Source organism: Lissotriton vulgaris, chromosome 8 (genome assembly GCF_964263255.1).
Source record: "Lissotriton vulgaris chromosome 8, aLisVul1.2, whole genome shotgun sequence".
In the NCBI taxonomy this organism is placed as follows: Eukaryota; Metazoa; Chordata; class Amphibia; order Caudata; family Salamandridae; genus Lissotriton; species Lissotriton vulgaris.
The window spans coordinates 1,517,492,860-1,517,510,932 of NC_141696.1; the positions used below are offsets into that span (position 1 = coordinate 1,517,492,860).

Below are 18,073 nucleotides of genomic sequence, written 5' to 3' on the forward strand. Positions count from 1 at the left end.
TCACTTTTAATTTCCTACCCCCCATCATCGTGACTCCCTCCCCAGCCCGACCCGAAAAACCCTTGCAGAAACAAGAATGCAACAATATACACAACCCATTGCCGAAAGAAAGAAAGCAAGATCACACTAAGAGACACTTGAACTTGTCCCAAAACACCCCCCACCCTGCACCCCTGCATCAGACTAAAAAGCCCCCCCAACCAGCAGTGTGCCTGTCGCCCCATTAACTAGTCTACAAAAAGCCCCAAAAGGAGTGAGGATTCCCCGCGGACACCTCCCGCCGCCCACCATGAACGACAGGAGATCCAATTACTATTACACTGGAAAAAGGACGATAGTCACATATTGCAGGACCACCAACCGCCAATGTTCTAGTGGTAGAGCCAATTCTAACAGATCAGATCCACCAGCAGCGCCCCTTTCGCTGTCCTCCCGGCCGTCGCTACGCTGTGGTAGGGTGTCCAGCCATTCGCTAACGTTGTCCGGAAAGTCAAAAAACAGAGCACGGCCATCGTGTACTTGAAACCCATGTCCCTCAGTCGCCGTTTCACACCCGCGTAGCTCTGGCGTTGTCTCTGTACCGCCCTGGTAAAGTCAGGATAGAAGTGCACCTCAGAGTTCTGGTACTGTAGCGGTCCATGCCTCCTGGACGCCAGTAAAATTGCGTCCCGATCCCTGAAGTTGAGGAACCTGGCAATGATGGGTCTAGGTGCCACGCCCGACTTCGGCGGGCCAGCTGGTACCCGATGTGCTCGTTCCACCGAGAAGAATTTGCTCAACCCGGGGGGAGTAAGATGGTTCTGTATCAGGTCCTCAACGAACAGGTCAGCCGATGCCTCTTCTGACCCTTCCGGAACGCCAATGATGCGGACATTCTGTCGCCTGGCACGACCTTCGTAGTCGTCCAGTCTCCTGGAGAATTGGTCAGAAGTGAGCCGTAGAGTCCGGACCTCGGTTTGCAGGTCCGAGACGTCGGTGGTGAGGCTCGAAGTTTTTAAGTCCAACGATTTCACCCGATCGTTGGTTTTACCCAGGTCGGCTCTGATAAGGGTGAGATCCACTGCCAACGTGCCCACTTTGTGGGTCAAAACCTCGTGTTGCTTCTGTAATTCGGCTCGTATGCCCGAGATGGCCCCCATAATGTCACTGAGGGTGGGCTCGGACCCATCTGGCGAGCCCGAAGAGGAGAAGTCTTTAGTGGAGGCCCCCGGTGCAGGCGAGATGCGCAGCTGAGCATATCTATCAATTCTGTTCTGCTGCACTTGGGACTTGCCACGAACGCCTTTGTTCGACGTCTTGTCCGGGTCGCCCTTGCCCGCCATGTTGGGTCCGATGAGGGTGAGGGGCCACCTCACCCAGTTCCGAGCCTTAGTTGTGCAGAGCCGAGGTTGTAGGACAGATGTTCAGTCCAAGCTAGTGGTAGGAGTCACAGCAGTATCGAAGATTCCGCCAGTGGGGATCACCACCCAGCACTACGCATCCCAGTCTTGCGGAGTGGCGGAGACCGAGGAGACAATGGCGCTTCCTTGGCAAGGGGTATCACACGGCGTAGCTCAGCGTAGGAACCTCCGATTCGGAAGCGGGAGGCAGGCTCCGCATCAGTGACCCGCCAGCAAGCAGAATCCACCTACGTGGAACAGGATTTCAAGCAGGATTATTGCGGAGGGCCGGAGGGTCCACGGAGCTCCGAGCTTACGCGGCCATCTTGTCCGCCCGCGAAGCTCCTCCAAATCCTCATTTTTTATGGCTATGTCTTTCAGGATCCTTTCCATTTTGTCTAGGCGCTTAGTGGACTGGGCCGCCCCGTCCTCCAAGTCAGAAACTTTGCCCTCAGCGTTGTCTAGGCGCTTATCGTGGACATCTAATTTGGCTCCCATGGTGTCTAACCTTTTATCAAGGGTATTGAAGCAGCTGTCCAGCGCCCTGAAGCCGGCACGCAGTTCCTACAAAAGTGTACCAGATCCAGCAGGAGCATCACTAGGGCCTGCTGTCTCCACTCCACTCTCCGCCATGCCACTGTCAGGATTCATGGGCTGCTCTGCAAGTTTAGGAAATTGCAGCAACCTTTGTTTCAGGTCTTTTCGACCCATCCCTTAGGTATCGGCGTGGATAAACGTTGGGTCACCTCCTGTGTGTGTGTGTGCCCCAGGGAAGTAGTCGAGTCAGTGACCACCGGCCCACCTTGTAATCGTGGACACCGTGTCTGCCCAATACCTGCCTGGTTTGTCGAACTGGAATTGCGCCAGGATACCGTACTCCTGTCCCACTGCCAACTGAGTAATACGCAGTGCGAGCAAGGGCGTTGGACCAACGGGAACCCTAGGTACTGGCACTCAGCCGCTTGTGGGTCATTGATAGCAGGTGGGGGCTCAATGTATTATGCAGGCCTCACCGTCTTGGAGAACAGGGCGTCCCATACCCTGCAGGAGGCTGCCGACTCAGTTGTTGCAGCCGCGCCATGTGAGTGCAGGTCCCCAGCGGCCCCCCTACTGGAGACGGTCCACCCAGCCAGAAGGCTGGCTCCCAGGCTCGCCCGCAGCCCTGTCGGCGTGGGGCATCCGGGGGCTAAGCAGGCCGAGGAAGCAGCACTGAAGCGCAGAGGTAAAGTGCACTGAGGCGGGGGCATGGATCCCACTCACATCGGGAAACGCCGAGCCTGATGGCCGTCTTGTAGCCGGTGGAGCAGTTGCAGTCATGTTAGGGAAGGCATTCAGGGCTACGGATCCCGAACAGGCCGCGCTGGCGTCATGGCGGCAGAGCGCGACATCGTCTTCATTGCTCACTCTGGGAAACCTAGCGTTGGAAGGCTGCCAGGCTGTTCCGCATACCGCCGCCATCTTCATGCATGGCGGGGGGATGTTGGCCGCAACTTTTGAGCTAGTGGGTGATCCGATGAGGCAGCAGGATTTTGGGTTGGCCTGGCGGAGCTTCAGTGCGCGCTGCCATTACAGTCGGCTGCCTGGCCACACCTCCCACCCTGTGGCCATCTCTTAACATTTTTACTGCCTGGTGATAACAGGCAGCAAAAAAACCCCCTCATAATGCCATCCACTCTAAATAGGGTGGACTGTGTTATGTGCCTCTTGCAGCCCTTACTCTATCCGGCTGTCAGAGGAGTATGTTGGCGATGGTGTAGGAGTAGGTGCCGGAGTAGGCGCCATCATTGACATACAAGGTCTGCCCTCCTCTAAATTAAATTGGGCAGGCGGACCTTGGGTTTGCTGTCAAGGGTGTTTCATCCTCATTGCGACGGAGTACCCTTGACACCAAAGTCTAAATCAGCTGCTTAGTGTATCAGATTTGGACCATGAAGGGTTGAAAAACACCTTCAAATTTCCCAATACATAACGCTCAGGGTGGCGTAAGACTTCAAGCGTGTCCTTGACATTGCTGGGGTGGAAAGACAACTGGAGCGTGTCCACCGTGCACCAACCGACGGACGCCATCTTGTCGCTGTGCCAGATCCTATTTTTAACGTGTGTCTGCACCTGGTCTGTGTAGGTTCTCTAGATGAGTAAGTCATCACTTCCTCTTTGAGCCTCATTCTGCTCAGAGCATCTTCTCACTGCACACCTCGGAGGACAGCTATGAGAGATGTCCCTTCTGCACTTCTCCCTTCCATGTCTGCTGGGCCTTCTGCATGCTACTGCTGGTAAGACTGCATTGTATCTATATAGCGCTTCATAACTCTGATGAAACAATCAAGCACATTGATTGATTGCTTCAGTAATCCAATGGATTAGAGCTCTTTAAGCCACTTTAAATTTCCTTATTTGGGGAACGAGCATAGAAAGCACTTCAAAGACCATAGCAGCAAATATAGCATTTAGACTGAATACATGTTTACTATTCACTTTAGATGAGGGAGGAGATGGGGAATGGAGTGAGTGGGTGAGGGAGGGCCAGAGTAGAAACCTCTCCCACACTCACTCATCCGCTAGTGCGGGGTTTTGAAAACTTTTGCCAATGAATTCCTTCTGGAAGCCGGCCAACACCGCCCAAGCAATTTCTCCAATTTGAGCCTTAAAACAATGCACAAAAAGACAGAAACAAGTATATGTCAAGCAAAGTCACAAATTATAAAATAATACATATTGAATTTAATTTGCAAACAAAGAATATGTGAAATATAAAAATGTGATTTTATGGGACGATTGGAGCTTTTCAAAATGTAGCTTTATTTCTATAAAATGGAGACTGTAGCATTTCACGTTGACTTTTTTGCTCCTAATACATGTTCGGCCACATGCATCATTGTTGCTGTTTGAGATTTCTTAATTGCGAAAATTAAGGAATCGCAATTAAGAAATCGCAAAAGGCTATGCATTAAGAATTCGCAATATTTTTTGCGATTTCTTAAATTTCCTTAATTGGGATTCACAATTTGCGAATTGCAATTAAGGAATTCCTTCCCATTGATTCCTATGGGCCTAGAGGCCCATAGGAATCAATGGGAAGTCATTTTCAATTTGCGATTCGCAATTTGCGAATCGCAAATTGAAAATGAAATTTCAAGGGTGCAGGCCTGCACCCCTGAAATTTAACTTTAAGTGCATTTTTCACACACACATGCCCCAAGGGCATATGTGTGTGTCAAATGAAACTTTAAAAAATTCACTTTTGTGCATTTTTGAAAGTTTTCGCAAATTACCATGAAGGTCAACTTCATGGTAATTTACCTCTCCCTATTTGCGAATTCGCAAATTGAAAATGTTCATGCATTGCATTTAAGAAATCTAAAATTGCGATTTCTTAAATGCAATCGCAATTTTAGAAATCGCAACATGATTGCGATTTCTAAAATTGCGAAAAACATGATGCATACCAATTTTGGGATGCAATTCACAATGATGCATGTGCCCGGTTGTGTCTTAGTCGGCGCACACCAGTGCTGCTACAATCGAGGCCACCAATTGTCCATACTAGAATATGATTGTAGTATTACCCCCAGCTCCCAGGAATCAAGGTAAGTACACCAGCTTAATTTGTAGCTATTAATTTCATATTCTTTCACCATTCCAGATGTTTTTATATTTTCAATTCAGATTTTGATATACATATACTTTATTAATCTAGTAATATCATTTAGTTATTGAAACAGTCACATACACCCTGAATAAGCTTCACAGACCGCCAGGGCTCCGTGGACCACAGGTTAAGAACCACTGAGCTAGTTAGTGCCTTGGATGGAGGAAGTGAGCAGGAGGAACTGAGGCAGGAAAAGGCACAGACTGAATGACGCGTGAAGAATGAACATGGAGGTGTTAGACAGAGGCGCGGAATGAGGTAGGAAAGGGGTGGAGTGTAAAAGGGGATGACAAAGCAGCCTTTGGGGTGAACTGAGTACTGATGTATCAATAAAGGTGCAGGGAAGGAAGAATCTAAAAGAGGAATGAGATACAAGCATTGACACACAGGTTAGACTTTTCACAGTGCACGCAAACACCATGCAGACACACAACGTACACATTAGGTATGTGTGCTCTGTGACGCAATGCAGCGTGCATGGTAAGAAACCAACACACCTCCACCTCCAGCCACACAATCATAAACTGAAACAACATACATGCACAGGTACATAAACAAACAGCCAGTCACCTCTGCACAAATACCAGCAAACACAAGGGAGCGGCATGCACTGACAGCTTATTCCTTTAATTTACATATTGAGAATTGTCAATGACACTTTTGATGGGTCCTTTATCATGTCAATGTAATAGTGGGGACTCGTGCTGGTGGGTGACAGATATGGTGCTCTGAAGGTCACAAGTTCGAATTGTGCTAAAACTGACTCTGCCTTGGAAACTTCCACAGTGAGTAATTTGAACACCACTGAAATGACATGGATGGCATTTAGGGGATGCCAGGGGTCGAAGCTGTGATCCCTTGCTCGCCCTGTGTGACCCCTGGCACTGCCTTTGTGACCCATGGCCACAAAGGTGGCGCAGTCAGTGCAGAGATCACAGGAGCAGCTTGCTGCTTTGATCCATGGTGCTCTTCTCTCCTTGTTTACTGCCTTTGTTAAATTAAACTAATAGTTAATTATAGTGTGCTATTCACTATTAGTGCAATAAAAAAAGTTCCTGAGGATGCCGGAGTAGGTTGTGATGCGGGTGAGCACCAAGACAAATGTGTGAAAATATGGGCTCACCCCTCCCAGGAACCGAACGGCTATGAGCATAACGTGAATAACGTACACGCACGACAGTGGACCCCAAATCACGGTCAGTTCACCAACGCATGAAAAGCACACCTTAGCGTGTATGGAAAAATGCATTAACATGTGGTTAACATTTTTGTTACCACCTACTTCTTTTAGCTTTTCACCTACAGGTCCTGAAGAAAGCTCTGCTTAAGGTTTGAAGAGAGCTGAAACATGTAGACCAAGGGATAAGAAAGACACAAGTCTTGGGACATTATCCACTCTGTAATTTTAATATACCCTGGGCCACTGGGCATAAACTAAAGTATATATTAGTGAGTTTCCAAGAGGTATTTTTAATTCACACCACTTTATCACTATCACTCAAAAACACACAAAAACAGCTCCACTGTAATCAGGTGTCGCAGTACACTTGAGTAGCATTCGGCTACTCAGCTGGGAACCTGATGATGAAGCATGACACCACCTAGGTTGGTGTGTGAGGGTTCTTTTAAAAACCCTTCTGGTGCCAGACACTACAGTGTTAACCAGCTACTTCATGGTGAACCGTCTAAGTTGTTTAAATCATCATTACATGGGGACAAGGATGGCTACATACTGTCCTAACTCTCTCCTTTGGTTTGTATAAGTTCTGTATGTGTGACAATGTGTGTCTATGTGAGTGAAAGTGAGTGGGTGAGAGTTAGTGACAGGTAGTAAGTGACAGTGAGCGCGTTTGAACCTCAGTGAGTGTGAGTGAGTCAAAGTGAGAGAGAATGAGTGAGAGTGACTGCAAATGAAAAACTTTAGAGAGGTTATGTCCCCCCAGCTTCCCTTTGCCTAGTGCAACGGGTAATGCGGCAAAAAATCTGGGGGTCTGGTTCAATGAGAGCCTGTCCTTTTCTACTCAAGTCAAGAAGCTGGCCAGGACCTGCTTTTGCACTTTGACAGCCTTGAGGAAACCTGCCAAAGAGACAGTTGTTCGTGCCTTGATTTTGTCCTGTTTGGACTATGCTAACACCCTTTATGTAGGTCTAACCGGCTACCTCCTGAACAAACTTCAGGTTGTCCAGAACTCAGCGGCCAGATTGTTGTTCGGACTGTCTAGCAAATGTAGCGTGCAAGCTCGTTTACACTCCTGACACTGGCTCCCAGTGGAATCACAAATACAATGTAAAGGTCTGGCTATTGCCCATAGGGCATTCCATGGCTCAGGTCCGCCCTATTTGCAGAAGAGGATTGTTTTCTACAAACCTATGAGACAGTTGCTGTCCTCTTCTCAACTTCTGGTACGGACCCCTAGGTTTAAACGTCAAGGGCTCGGGGGGAGTTCCTTTGTGTGAAAAGCCTCCCTAGCCTGGATGCTTTGCCCTTAGTGCTGCAGAACATCCAAGATCCTGCAACTTTTAAAAAAAAGCTTAAGACCTTCCTCTTTTAGCATTTCTGGTTTCTGTCTGCCTCCTCCGAGCGCGCGCCGGGACAATCCTGAGTATCCGCGCGCGTTATAAATTTATCTAACATAACAAGTGAGGGAGAGTGGATACATAAAAACGAATAAGGCTGAGTATGAGGGAGTATTAGAGAATGGGAATGAGGAGAAATCAGTGAGCTTAACTATGAGTAAAAATAAGTAAGAGTGAGTGAGAATGAAGGAGTGAGACTATGAGTTGAGTGAATGCTGGTGAGTGTGAGGGAGTTAGAAAGTATGAGAGAGTCAGAGTAAGAATGAGCGAGAGTATGAATGAGTGAGAGAGAGTATGCATTACTGCAAGAAAGTGGCTGAGAATCAATGAATGCAATTGAGTGCAAATGAATGAGAGTGAATGAGAGTGAATGAGAGTGAATGAATGGAACCAAGAAAGAAAGAAAGAAGTCTACCAATGGCCGCACTGAAGATCATTCTTGGCTTTTAGAGGCACCTATGGCAAAATACTGGCACTGACATGCCGCAGGCAATTTTCAGCATGACAGGCACCTGAAATCAAATATTGGGACTAGCATACCCAAGGTAAATCCTGGCTTAATTGGCACCCATGGTAAAGTGCTGGTACTGACATATCAGAGGTAATTCTTGGCACAAAGGGCATCCACGGAAAAAAGCGAGTCCTGGCAAATTGGGGGTAATTTGTGTTATTTGGTAGGACAACCGTGGCGTATGAGGGGGGGTAACCATGACATCATGCTGTCAGCGGCATACTACAGGTCATTTTTGACATAAGGGATCCCCATGGCATATAACAGCATTATTAGCAGAATTCTGGCTCAGGCATATTGAATGTAAGATTTGGTATAAGGGGCAGCCATGACTAAACCATGACCCTGGCACAATGGAGGTCATTTTTGGCATATAGGGGCACCAGGAGCACATTTTCCCCAAAAATCCGGTCAACCTCTGGGGAGCATCAGGTTTCACTAGCTTGGCACATGAAAAGACTTGAATATCCAATGACAATTCTTTCTGAGCCTATGCTTCTAGCAAATATATGTGAAAATTGTGCTTAAAATGCACCCTACGTAAATGTTCTTTGAGGTAAACCCTCTTGAGCCCTCCATGAGGTCTGGCTGACTTGCTTCACTACAGATCAGGGCAGGTATTCCTCTCCAGTACTTTCAAAGATGGCACTCGCACCCGAAAATATGCAGCATCTAAGACATACATTTGTCGGTGTTGCGTTGTTATAGTAATCTTGTAATATTATGGAACTTCAGCTATGGCAATTATCGTGGAATCATCTGGATTAAGTTCATGAAACATAATTTTCTGTGAAGAGTTAAACTCACAGGTCATATGATGTCCCTTTCTGTCAGATTTCAAGTAGTTCCAATAAAGGTTGGAAATATGCAAGTTGTGCTGCTCGCCCTATATTTTAGCGCCAGTACCGCGAGCAGCACTGAAAAATCAGCGCAAACAGCACCTAGCAGTGCATAAGAGCACGCAGCGAATCGAGTTGCTGCAGCTCAAGCAGAAATCTTCGTGAGCGGCAGCAAATCTACTCGAGAAGCAGAAACCTGACCGAGACCTCTAGCGACTGCCCCAACCACCCACAATAAAAAATGACGCTAGGGGATGCCAATCGGGCATGCACTTGCATTTCTGGAGCCTTGTGGGAAGAAACTCTGCCACGCAGTGATTGGCGGAATTTGGCTGGAACTCCGCATTAGAAGAGTAGCGATGGGTCACCAAATTCCTCCAATTCCGTAGGCAGAATGAAACATTCCGCTTACCCCTATATTTCATATCAATGTACATATATGTGGAGTTGAATAGAGTTAACCACTACTTAGATATATGTATTTACATTGTTGAGAATTTTTTGCTATGATATTTTCGTAAAACAGTATTTAGTACTCTGTATTCTGATTCCACGTCCTCTTCCACCACTGGGACTTTAGATCTGTTCAAAGGGGCACGAGCGGCAGGTGTCAGAGATGGAATCATCGTCTTCATTTTATCCTCAGTGCTCAACACTCAGTGGTGGGTTGATTCCAGGCAGATCACTCCAAGGATGCACAGAAGCAACTTGAATGCAAAGACACTGCAAGGCCATTTTGAGAGTTATATATCTCATGCCATTGGACACCTGATTAACAATTGCATCTATATGGACTCTGACACATACTTTTCAAAAGGCTTATATAACAATTATCAGCAAATAAAATAAAAAGCCCAGAACTATGGCAACGTGATACAAAACTCAACTGGACTTTTACTTTGACTCGTCAATGGTATTAAAGGCGATAAGAATATCTCATGAAGATTGGCAGGGGCCCCATAGTGGTGGACTTTGATGTCTATCGAAGGGGTGGACTACCTGTGGATCCCAACTTTCAAACAGTGTCTGGACTTGGCAGCCCACACACAAACTGCAGCAAAACACTAAGGGCCCGATTCACAGAATGAACTTAAGACTCACTTCTATTTTGGTATTTACAGAATGCACTTACTACTTTTGGCATTCACAGAATGAACTTACTACTTTTGGCATTCATAGAAGTTAGGATTTTGTCTTAAATTTGTCTTAAGACAAACTTAAGACAGACTTAAGACAGACTTAAGACAAAATCCTAACTTAAGTCTGTCTTAAGTTTGTTTTAAGACAAACTTAAGACAAAATCCTAACTTCTGCGAATACCACAAGTAGTAAAGTTCATTCTGTGAATACCAAAAGTAGTAAGTTCATTCTGTGAATGCCAAAAGTAGTAAGTGCATTCTGTGAATACCAAAATAGTAGGAAGTTTAGGATTGTGTATTAAGTTCATTCTGTGAATCGGGCCCATAGATTTTGCCTGATTATAACTTGCAATTTGAAAACCTCCACAAATTGTAATGTAACAAAACTAATAGTTCTTAAAAGAATTTGTAACTGTTCTTATGTAAAATGCCTTTTGGTTCTAGTTCGCACTATATAAAACTGGAAAATAAAGCTACTATCTGTTCCGGGCAGAGAATTGGAAATCTCATTTGATGGACTCAAATCAGTTTTTAGAAAAGGAAGTGGCAGTCCTTTGGTCCAGCCTGACACTGGCTAATGATCTGGATCCTTTGGGTAAGACACTCGGCCAAATTTATCGAAGAGTTGTGTCACCATAGCGCCACGCAAAGGAGCGCTAGAGCAATGCAACTCTTAACATAGATTTATCAAGCTACGCAAGACCACCTAGCATGGCCCTGGGTGGCCTGATAAATGTAGAGAAATGCAAGGCCGCGCAAATCTTTGCAATACTCTGCCCCAGGGAGGTGTTCCATGGGTGGACCGTGGGAGTTTCCACGCACCCACCCATGGATTTTGTCTCATTCACAAATTTACCATTGCTACTAGACCTGTGAATATGTCAAAATGCTACGCCACCCCAGGCGAGGTGTATCGAGGTGAAATATCTTTATTTCTCATTATTTCCTCTTTCCATGTGTGCTGCATTCTGAAGCACTAAAAGGAAAATGCCGTGGAGATTGTTTTTGTGCAGGAAGGTTTTCCATTGTGCACAATAGCAATCCTGCTTACAATGTAGGCACCCTTGCATCATGGTGGCAAGGATAGCTGTTCTGAAATTCATTATTTATAAATGAATGTAGAACAATTTTACCATTATTGGTACTTGTCACCTTAGTACAAAAGCATAACCCTGTCGTTCAACGTTTTCTGTTGGATTGATCCAAACATTTTGTTTTGCACTCGTTAAAATAATGTTTCCAGCATTTGGCAAGAATTATTTGAACTGTTTGGTGAATGCAGCAGCCATCTTGAAAAGATCACTTCTCCCTCTGAAGGCAATGCACTCTACATTCAGGGAAGTGATTAAAATCTGGTATTTTTCCTCTTTCAATGATAAACGTAACAGCAACTAATACAAAATGAAAAGATGTCAAAATAATGGGAATGCTGTCTAGACAGTGCATTACATTGTCGTAAAGTGAACTGATACAGAATTGATTTGTTGAAAAAGAATAGCGAGTTTTGTTGTCGAGGTGCTATTATCCGTTGCTCAACTCCAAACCATGCACAAATGTCTGGGAAAGGTGGACACCCTAATGGTGGTGTGAGTGGGAGTAGCCACTGCTGTTATGTGTAGATTTGTAATACTCCATGGTGCTTAACAAAGGATATCAAAATCAATTCACAACAATGTCATTAAATACACATCAATCATCTATGGCTCTCAAGAGTAGGAAGGCTCTCTGTTTAGTGGTGTAAGTGGGGTAAGCAGGAGGGAGCTAGACAGGGACAGATTGGAAGAGAACCCACAGGAAAGCTGGAGACTGAAAGGAATAAAAACTTTGAAAGAAGACAAGAGCTGTGACGCTCCAAATACATAGAGGACCATAGGCGGTGAGCTGGGACCTCAATGCAAGGAAAAAGAAAAGAGAGCGAGGAAGAAGAAAAGATGTGCAGAAAACTAATGGGTCAATGAGAAAAAACGAGGGTTACTGAAATGGCTTATAGGACCCAATTCTTACCATCTTTAAGGTCTTTCTTATGGACCTCAGCCGCCTCGCCCAATCTTGCAACGGCCCAACACCCCATAGAAGCTCCACTCTCGACCTAATCATCAAAAAGGATAACTTGATACAACTTGAATCCATTACAGCTTGTGACTGGTCTGAGCACTACTCAATCTCCTTCCTTATCATGGAAAAGTTTCTATTGAGAAAGGGTCAACTACTTAAACCCAGCCAATAGTCTAGAGACCTAAGAAATATTCATCCCACTGAGCTAACAGCAATTAGCAACAACATCCTACCTCCTCCCATAAACATGACGAGTTTCAATGAGCTTAGCGATAATTGCACCCAATCCATGACAGACATATTGGACAGGATTGGTCTGAAGCAGCATAAAAGAACACATAGCAGACACTCCAAGCCCTGGTGCAATGGTAGTTTAAATGAGGAAAGGCACATTCTAAGGCTTGCTGAGAGATCTTGGAGATTATCTCACTCTGCCCCTCACCTCAAGCAATTGAGGGCACTGAGAAGCTTCTACAATAAAATCAAAAGCAGAATACTTCAGATCACAAATAGAAAATGCCAAAAACAGACCCAAAAAAACCTTTTTAAATCATCAAACAGCAAGCAACTTGCCATTGTAAGCACCACTCGGTAGACAAGGAGACACTACCTAATGGTGATGAGTTCTCTGCACATTTCCTCAATAAAACAAGGAAGATCGAATTAGAATTTCAACTCACCTCTCAGCGTTTGCTCAGCCTGGACCAGCCCAGTCCCCACCTGGTGCAACTCCTGGACAGCTCTCCTCATACTGGATATACCAATATCAATAAGACACCTTGGTAAATAAGGCTACTTAGCCTTCCTTCAAAATCCCCGACTAAAACAACATACTCACAGCAATGACATCTATACAACCCTCTGACCATTTCAATGATCCTCTGCCTGCTAAGCTTGTCAAAGAGCTTAGATCTTGCTTACTCCCTAAATGGACTAAGACTATCAAAGAATCTCTCTCAGGGCATGCTCCCTGATAGCTCAAAGATAGGGCTGGTTACTCTTATTTTTAAAAAACAAATGCTGACCAGTCTGACCCCACCAATTCGTCCAATCTCCAAAATCCGGACTCTGGAGAAACGTGTACACCTGCAACTCTGCAACCACATTGAACGATTCCAACTTTTAGATCAGTACCAGCCTGGCTTCAGAGCTGGTCATAGCACTGAAATGGCTCTCGCACACGTAGTTGATAATGCCCTGAGATTGATTGATCAGAATGCATTCTGTCTACTTATTCTTCTTGTTCTTTCCTCAGCATTTGATACAGTCAAACTTGACAGCTTGTTTGACATCCTTGAAAATAGGATGGGGTTATTGGGTCCTGGTTTAAACTGGTTTGCTTCATTCCTTTACAATAGTAGATCAAAATTAACCAATCACTATCAGACATTACACCGGTAACAACTGGAGTACCTCTAGGCTCCACACTCTCATCCACGCTATTCAACTTCTTACAGACATTTGAAAGAACTCAAACATTTATTACCTCATGTACGCTGATGATACACAATTGTATTTGAAAATCTCCTCACCTGAAGATATCACAACGCTCAATTGCAATTAGTCTCAAACCCAACAGTTGAAAACCCAACAATGGCTGACCCTCAGCCACCTCATGCTTTACACCCTCAAAACTGAATTCCTTTTGATCAATCCTCACAAACTCTTGGCCCATATACAAGATTAGATCAAACACCTTACAGCTCTCAACACCACCTCCCCACATTATTGACTCTACTCACTCGCTAGGCATAACTTTGGACAAACATCTTAATATGCAAGGTCATATTAATGCAGCCATCAGGGGAGGCAATCACCAAATTAACATGCTAAGGAAAATCAAACCCTTCTTGCCCTCGTTGGACTTTCAGTTAGCTGTACAATCTCTAGTCATCACCCAAATATATTACGGGAGTGCCACTCTTGCTTTCCTACCCAAAGTAAAGTTGGCACCATTAAAGGCCACACTGAATTCAGCTGGCAGACTCATAAAAGGTTCCAAGAGATCAAACCACATCACTCAAAACATCTAAAATGACTCACGTATGAAGCTAGAATCCAGTGGAAGATTGCATGCTTGACACGCAATGCCCTCCACCCCAATACTCCTGTTCTACTTGGCCAAAAAACTCAAGCTATCTGGGGCTAGACGTTCCTTAAGAATCACTGACTCCCTACTCTTGAAATCCCAGAAATTATAAATAAAGAAAGAAAACCTACAACCGCTCCATCTCCGGCCTTGCCCCAAGAATTTCGAACTCTTTACCACTAGAAATCAGAACAAACCCCTTGACTACCTCCTTCAAAAAAGAAGCATAGATTTCTTTTCTAGGAGCCCTGATCCTTCTTCAGCTTGGCTAGCGTCGGGTGAACTTCCATGGATCTTGGAAATTAGGCAATTTTTTACAATGATTTGGGGCTGGAGGTGCCCGGATTGTCTAACATTTTAGTCATAGGCTTGATGTGGAATTGGTCAAAATAATGTTGCTCGACCTTTACAAGAACCATTAGAAATCAAGGCATGATGGTCTGACTGTTTCTTTTATGAAACCTCACAACCCACCTGCTGCCTGTGGTTTCTTTCTGCTCCTTGCTGCTTTGCCCTTATCTTAGCTGCTGCAGTGGCTGCATATAATGCAGTCGACAATTTGGGAAATGGGGCTGTAGAGACTGAGCTTGTCAGTGATCCCCTCTCCTTGTGATGATCATAGCACATAGCAGCTTTTGTGGCATCTATTGCTAATCCAAGCATGTGGAGGCGGAGTCACGGATAACGTCTGTCGGGTCCTCAAACCAGCCACTACTTCTCACCATGTAGCGCTGGCCTATTGGCAAAGGGAAGAAGCATTGTTTTTGGGCAGTCAGGCAGGGGCAGAGGTGCATACAAGCCAAAGTTGTCCCAACTGCAGTTGAGAATTCTGGGAAACCACTGCTCAGAGTTCCATGCTTGCAAGGACGAAATGTATGCCCAGCTTGTGCATGTGCGGCTGGCTGGCACATGTGGTGCATTTGTGTCTGTGGTGTGCAGTGTTTAATTTGCAAAATAATAGGTACTAGGGCCATTCTCAGGGGCCACTGCAGCCTGCACCACCCGTTTCTTCTGTCAGCACTGCCAATGACAGAACCAACACAACTTCTGACTAGTGCACTCCTAAACGTGTGACAATTCAGACTAATCCAGGCCACTCAAGTTTGATTGATTGACAGATGCCGCCTACTTCTCCTGCCCCAGTAATATCTCGAAGGTTTATGAAGTCAGGTGGGTGGTCATGTTCTGTACTTATTCTTTCAGTTGTGGTGCTTGGTGGCACGAGCCCTTATCCAACCGTGGCCTTGGTGACGACCATCGGCAGCACCAACCCAGGATCCACCAACACACTGCAGATGAGGACAGATGCTTCAGCCACTCCAGAAGGTAAGGAGGCACCACTGCTGAGGGCCACCAGCCATGGGTTTCTCTTTCAGTAACTGCAGGACATTCAGATATCTCAAAATGCAGTCTGGCTTGCCAAATTAGCATCAAAGTCTTCTCCCACAAATCCCGGGTAGAAGCTGACCTATCAACATACTTGTTGTCTGTCAAAATATAAATCGGGCCCTAAGTCAGAATCCTACTGTGTGTTTCTAGAGACAGTATTACTGCATATGGAGGTATCAGTATTACAACTGTGTTTTTCTAGAGGCTATTACTGCATACGGAAATATCAATATTATAACTATGTTTTTCTATAGCAGTATTAAGGAGGAATCAATATTATAACTGTTTTGTTTTTAAGAGGCAGTATTATTGCATAAGGAAGTATCAATATAATAACTGTGTGTTTTTCTAGAGGCATTATTATTGCATACGGAAGTATCAATATAATAACTGTGTGTTTTTCTAGAGGAAGATTGCTGCATATGGAAGTATCAATATTATAACTGTGAATTTTCCCGATTCATGCCCTTATATTGGTACAATTCACATTGCCCTAATATAGGCATAGAAATCAAACCCTTATTTAGGCATAGCCCATGCTACCCAAATACAGGCATGGCTACTTCCACCCGTACCAAACATCACAACGATTTCTTGGAAAATCGGCTAAGAACTCAGTTAGTTTTACAATGAACAACTATTCCCAAGGGGTTCATTATGATGTTCTTATGCCCGACTTTATGTCAAAATATGGCATTCCTAAACACCTTCAAGGTATAAATATACATTCACTTGCTATAGCAAACTATGGTGGTTCAGGAGCAGTCTGCAGACCTACTTGCCCGACGCAGCTCGCTACAGTAAGTGCTGAAGGAAGCCGATTCTCCAGCTGACGCACTATTCAGGAAGCTGCCCTGCTCTGCTGAGCATCCAGCTCCAGTGTTTCCGGCTCCCCTTGCGGGGTGTTGGGAAATCGAGTCCCGAGATTGAGATACCAGACGTCATTCATTCTAACTAAGGTATGGAGCTGATTAGAACCTAGAGAAACTTTTGGTAGATTCTTGGCAAAGAAAACTAAAACCTATGCTACACAATACTTACTTCTTCCCGCGTTCTAGACTTAGGTTTGGTATACTGGGGTAGGCGTATTTTAGAAGCACCAGTTGAGTATTTTAGTCTGTGTATTTATGTATGTATTTTTATACGACTTAGAAACCATACAATGCTCTTACAGTATTATTTTATAATACTTTTCTCGCTGTACCCATTATACTTTGCAGTCTGCATAACGATTGTAGCAGTTCACTTCTCTTGCATGAGAAAGAAGACTGTTCAATAAACCTTTTATTGAAAACGCTTGTCTCTCTATTTCTCTGCAACTCTGTAGAAACAAAGCATGCACGATTGACTGAGTGAAATACTTATCTATTGTTTCTGCGACTCTGAGAGATATATTCTCATTCTTGGGAAACAAAGTTGTCATGTTTATGCGGTTGTCAGAAACGAATCCCTTCTTGTGAATTCAAGAAAGTTTCTAGTGATTTCTGAGCTAGCTGGCACTCACTATTAAGTTTAGTATATTCGATAGAGACCTAGTTGACCTCAGTCCTACGTCAAATCTATAGGATATATTATTCCAATGCGCAGAGCCTATTGGGAATATAGAAACTACACTACATGGCGCCCAGCGTTTGGTAGGGCACTAATTTAATGCTAGATACTAAAGTAACTCAGTTGTGCTTTTCTCAGAGACCCCTTTTTCCTGTAAAATACGCCAATAGACGTCTGGAGTGGGTAAAAGGAGAAGGACGAAAATCCTATGTATTAGCTTTTGGTTTTTTCAACGTTGAAGGATACAGTGTTCCAAAATATTGTGCACCTTATCTTTGTTTCCTTGAGACTTGTGCTGTAAAATTTTCATTAAACAAAAATGTCTATAAACAGGGATACCAACCTGGGAGAAGTGGAACTACAGGCAAAATTGCCGTTCCAGCTTTTGACACAACAGGCTTTAATGAAGCAGTATTTCTTCATACGGAAGTATCAATTTTATAACTGTGTTGTTTTTAAGAGGCAATATTATTGCATACGGAAGTATCAATATAATAACTGTGTGTTTTTCTAGAGGCAGTATTGCTGCATACGGAAGTATCAATAATATAACTGTGTTGGCTTTAAGAGGCAGTATTGCTGCATATGGAAGTATCAATATAATAACTGTGTTTCTAGAAGCAGCATTACTGCATACAGACGTATCAATATTATAACTGTTTGGTTTTCTAGAGGCAGTATTACTGCACACGGAAGTAGCAATATTATAGCTGTGTGGTTTTCTAGAGGCAGTATTACTGCACACGGAAGTAGCAATATTATAGCTGTGTGGTTTTCTAGAGGCAGTATCACTGCTTACAGAAACATCAATATTAAAACTATGTGGTTTTATAGAGGTACTATTACTGCATACAGAAATATGAACATTATAAATGTGTTTTTCCATAGGTAGTAT

At 44.5% G+C, this 18,073-nt stretch overlaps 1 protein-coding gene across 1 annotated transcript in view; it reads left to right on the forward strand.

Annotated features, from left to right (window-relative positions):
- The first annotated feature begins 3,538 nt into the window (after positions 1-3,538).
- LOC147699072 (uncharacterized) overlaps positions 3,539-18,073 on the forward strand; it is a 48,160-nt gene continuing 33,625 nt past the window's right edge. The window contains exons 1-2 of the mRNA XM_086935649.1: positions 3,539-3,652; positions 15,442-15,564. Coding sequence (XP_086791775.1) covers positions 3,595-3,652; positions 15,442-15,564 — 181 coding nt within the window. The 5' untranslated portion in view covers positions 3,539-3,594. The remainder of the gene's footprint in view (positions 3,653-15,441; positions 15,565-18,073) is intronic.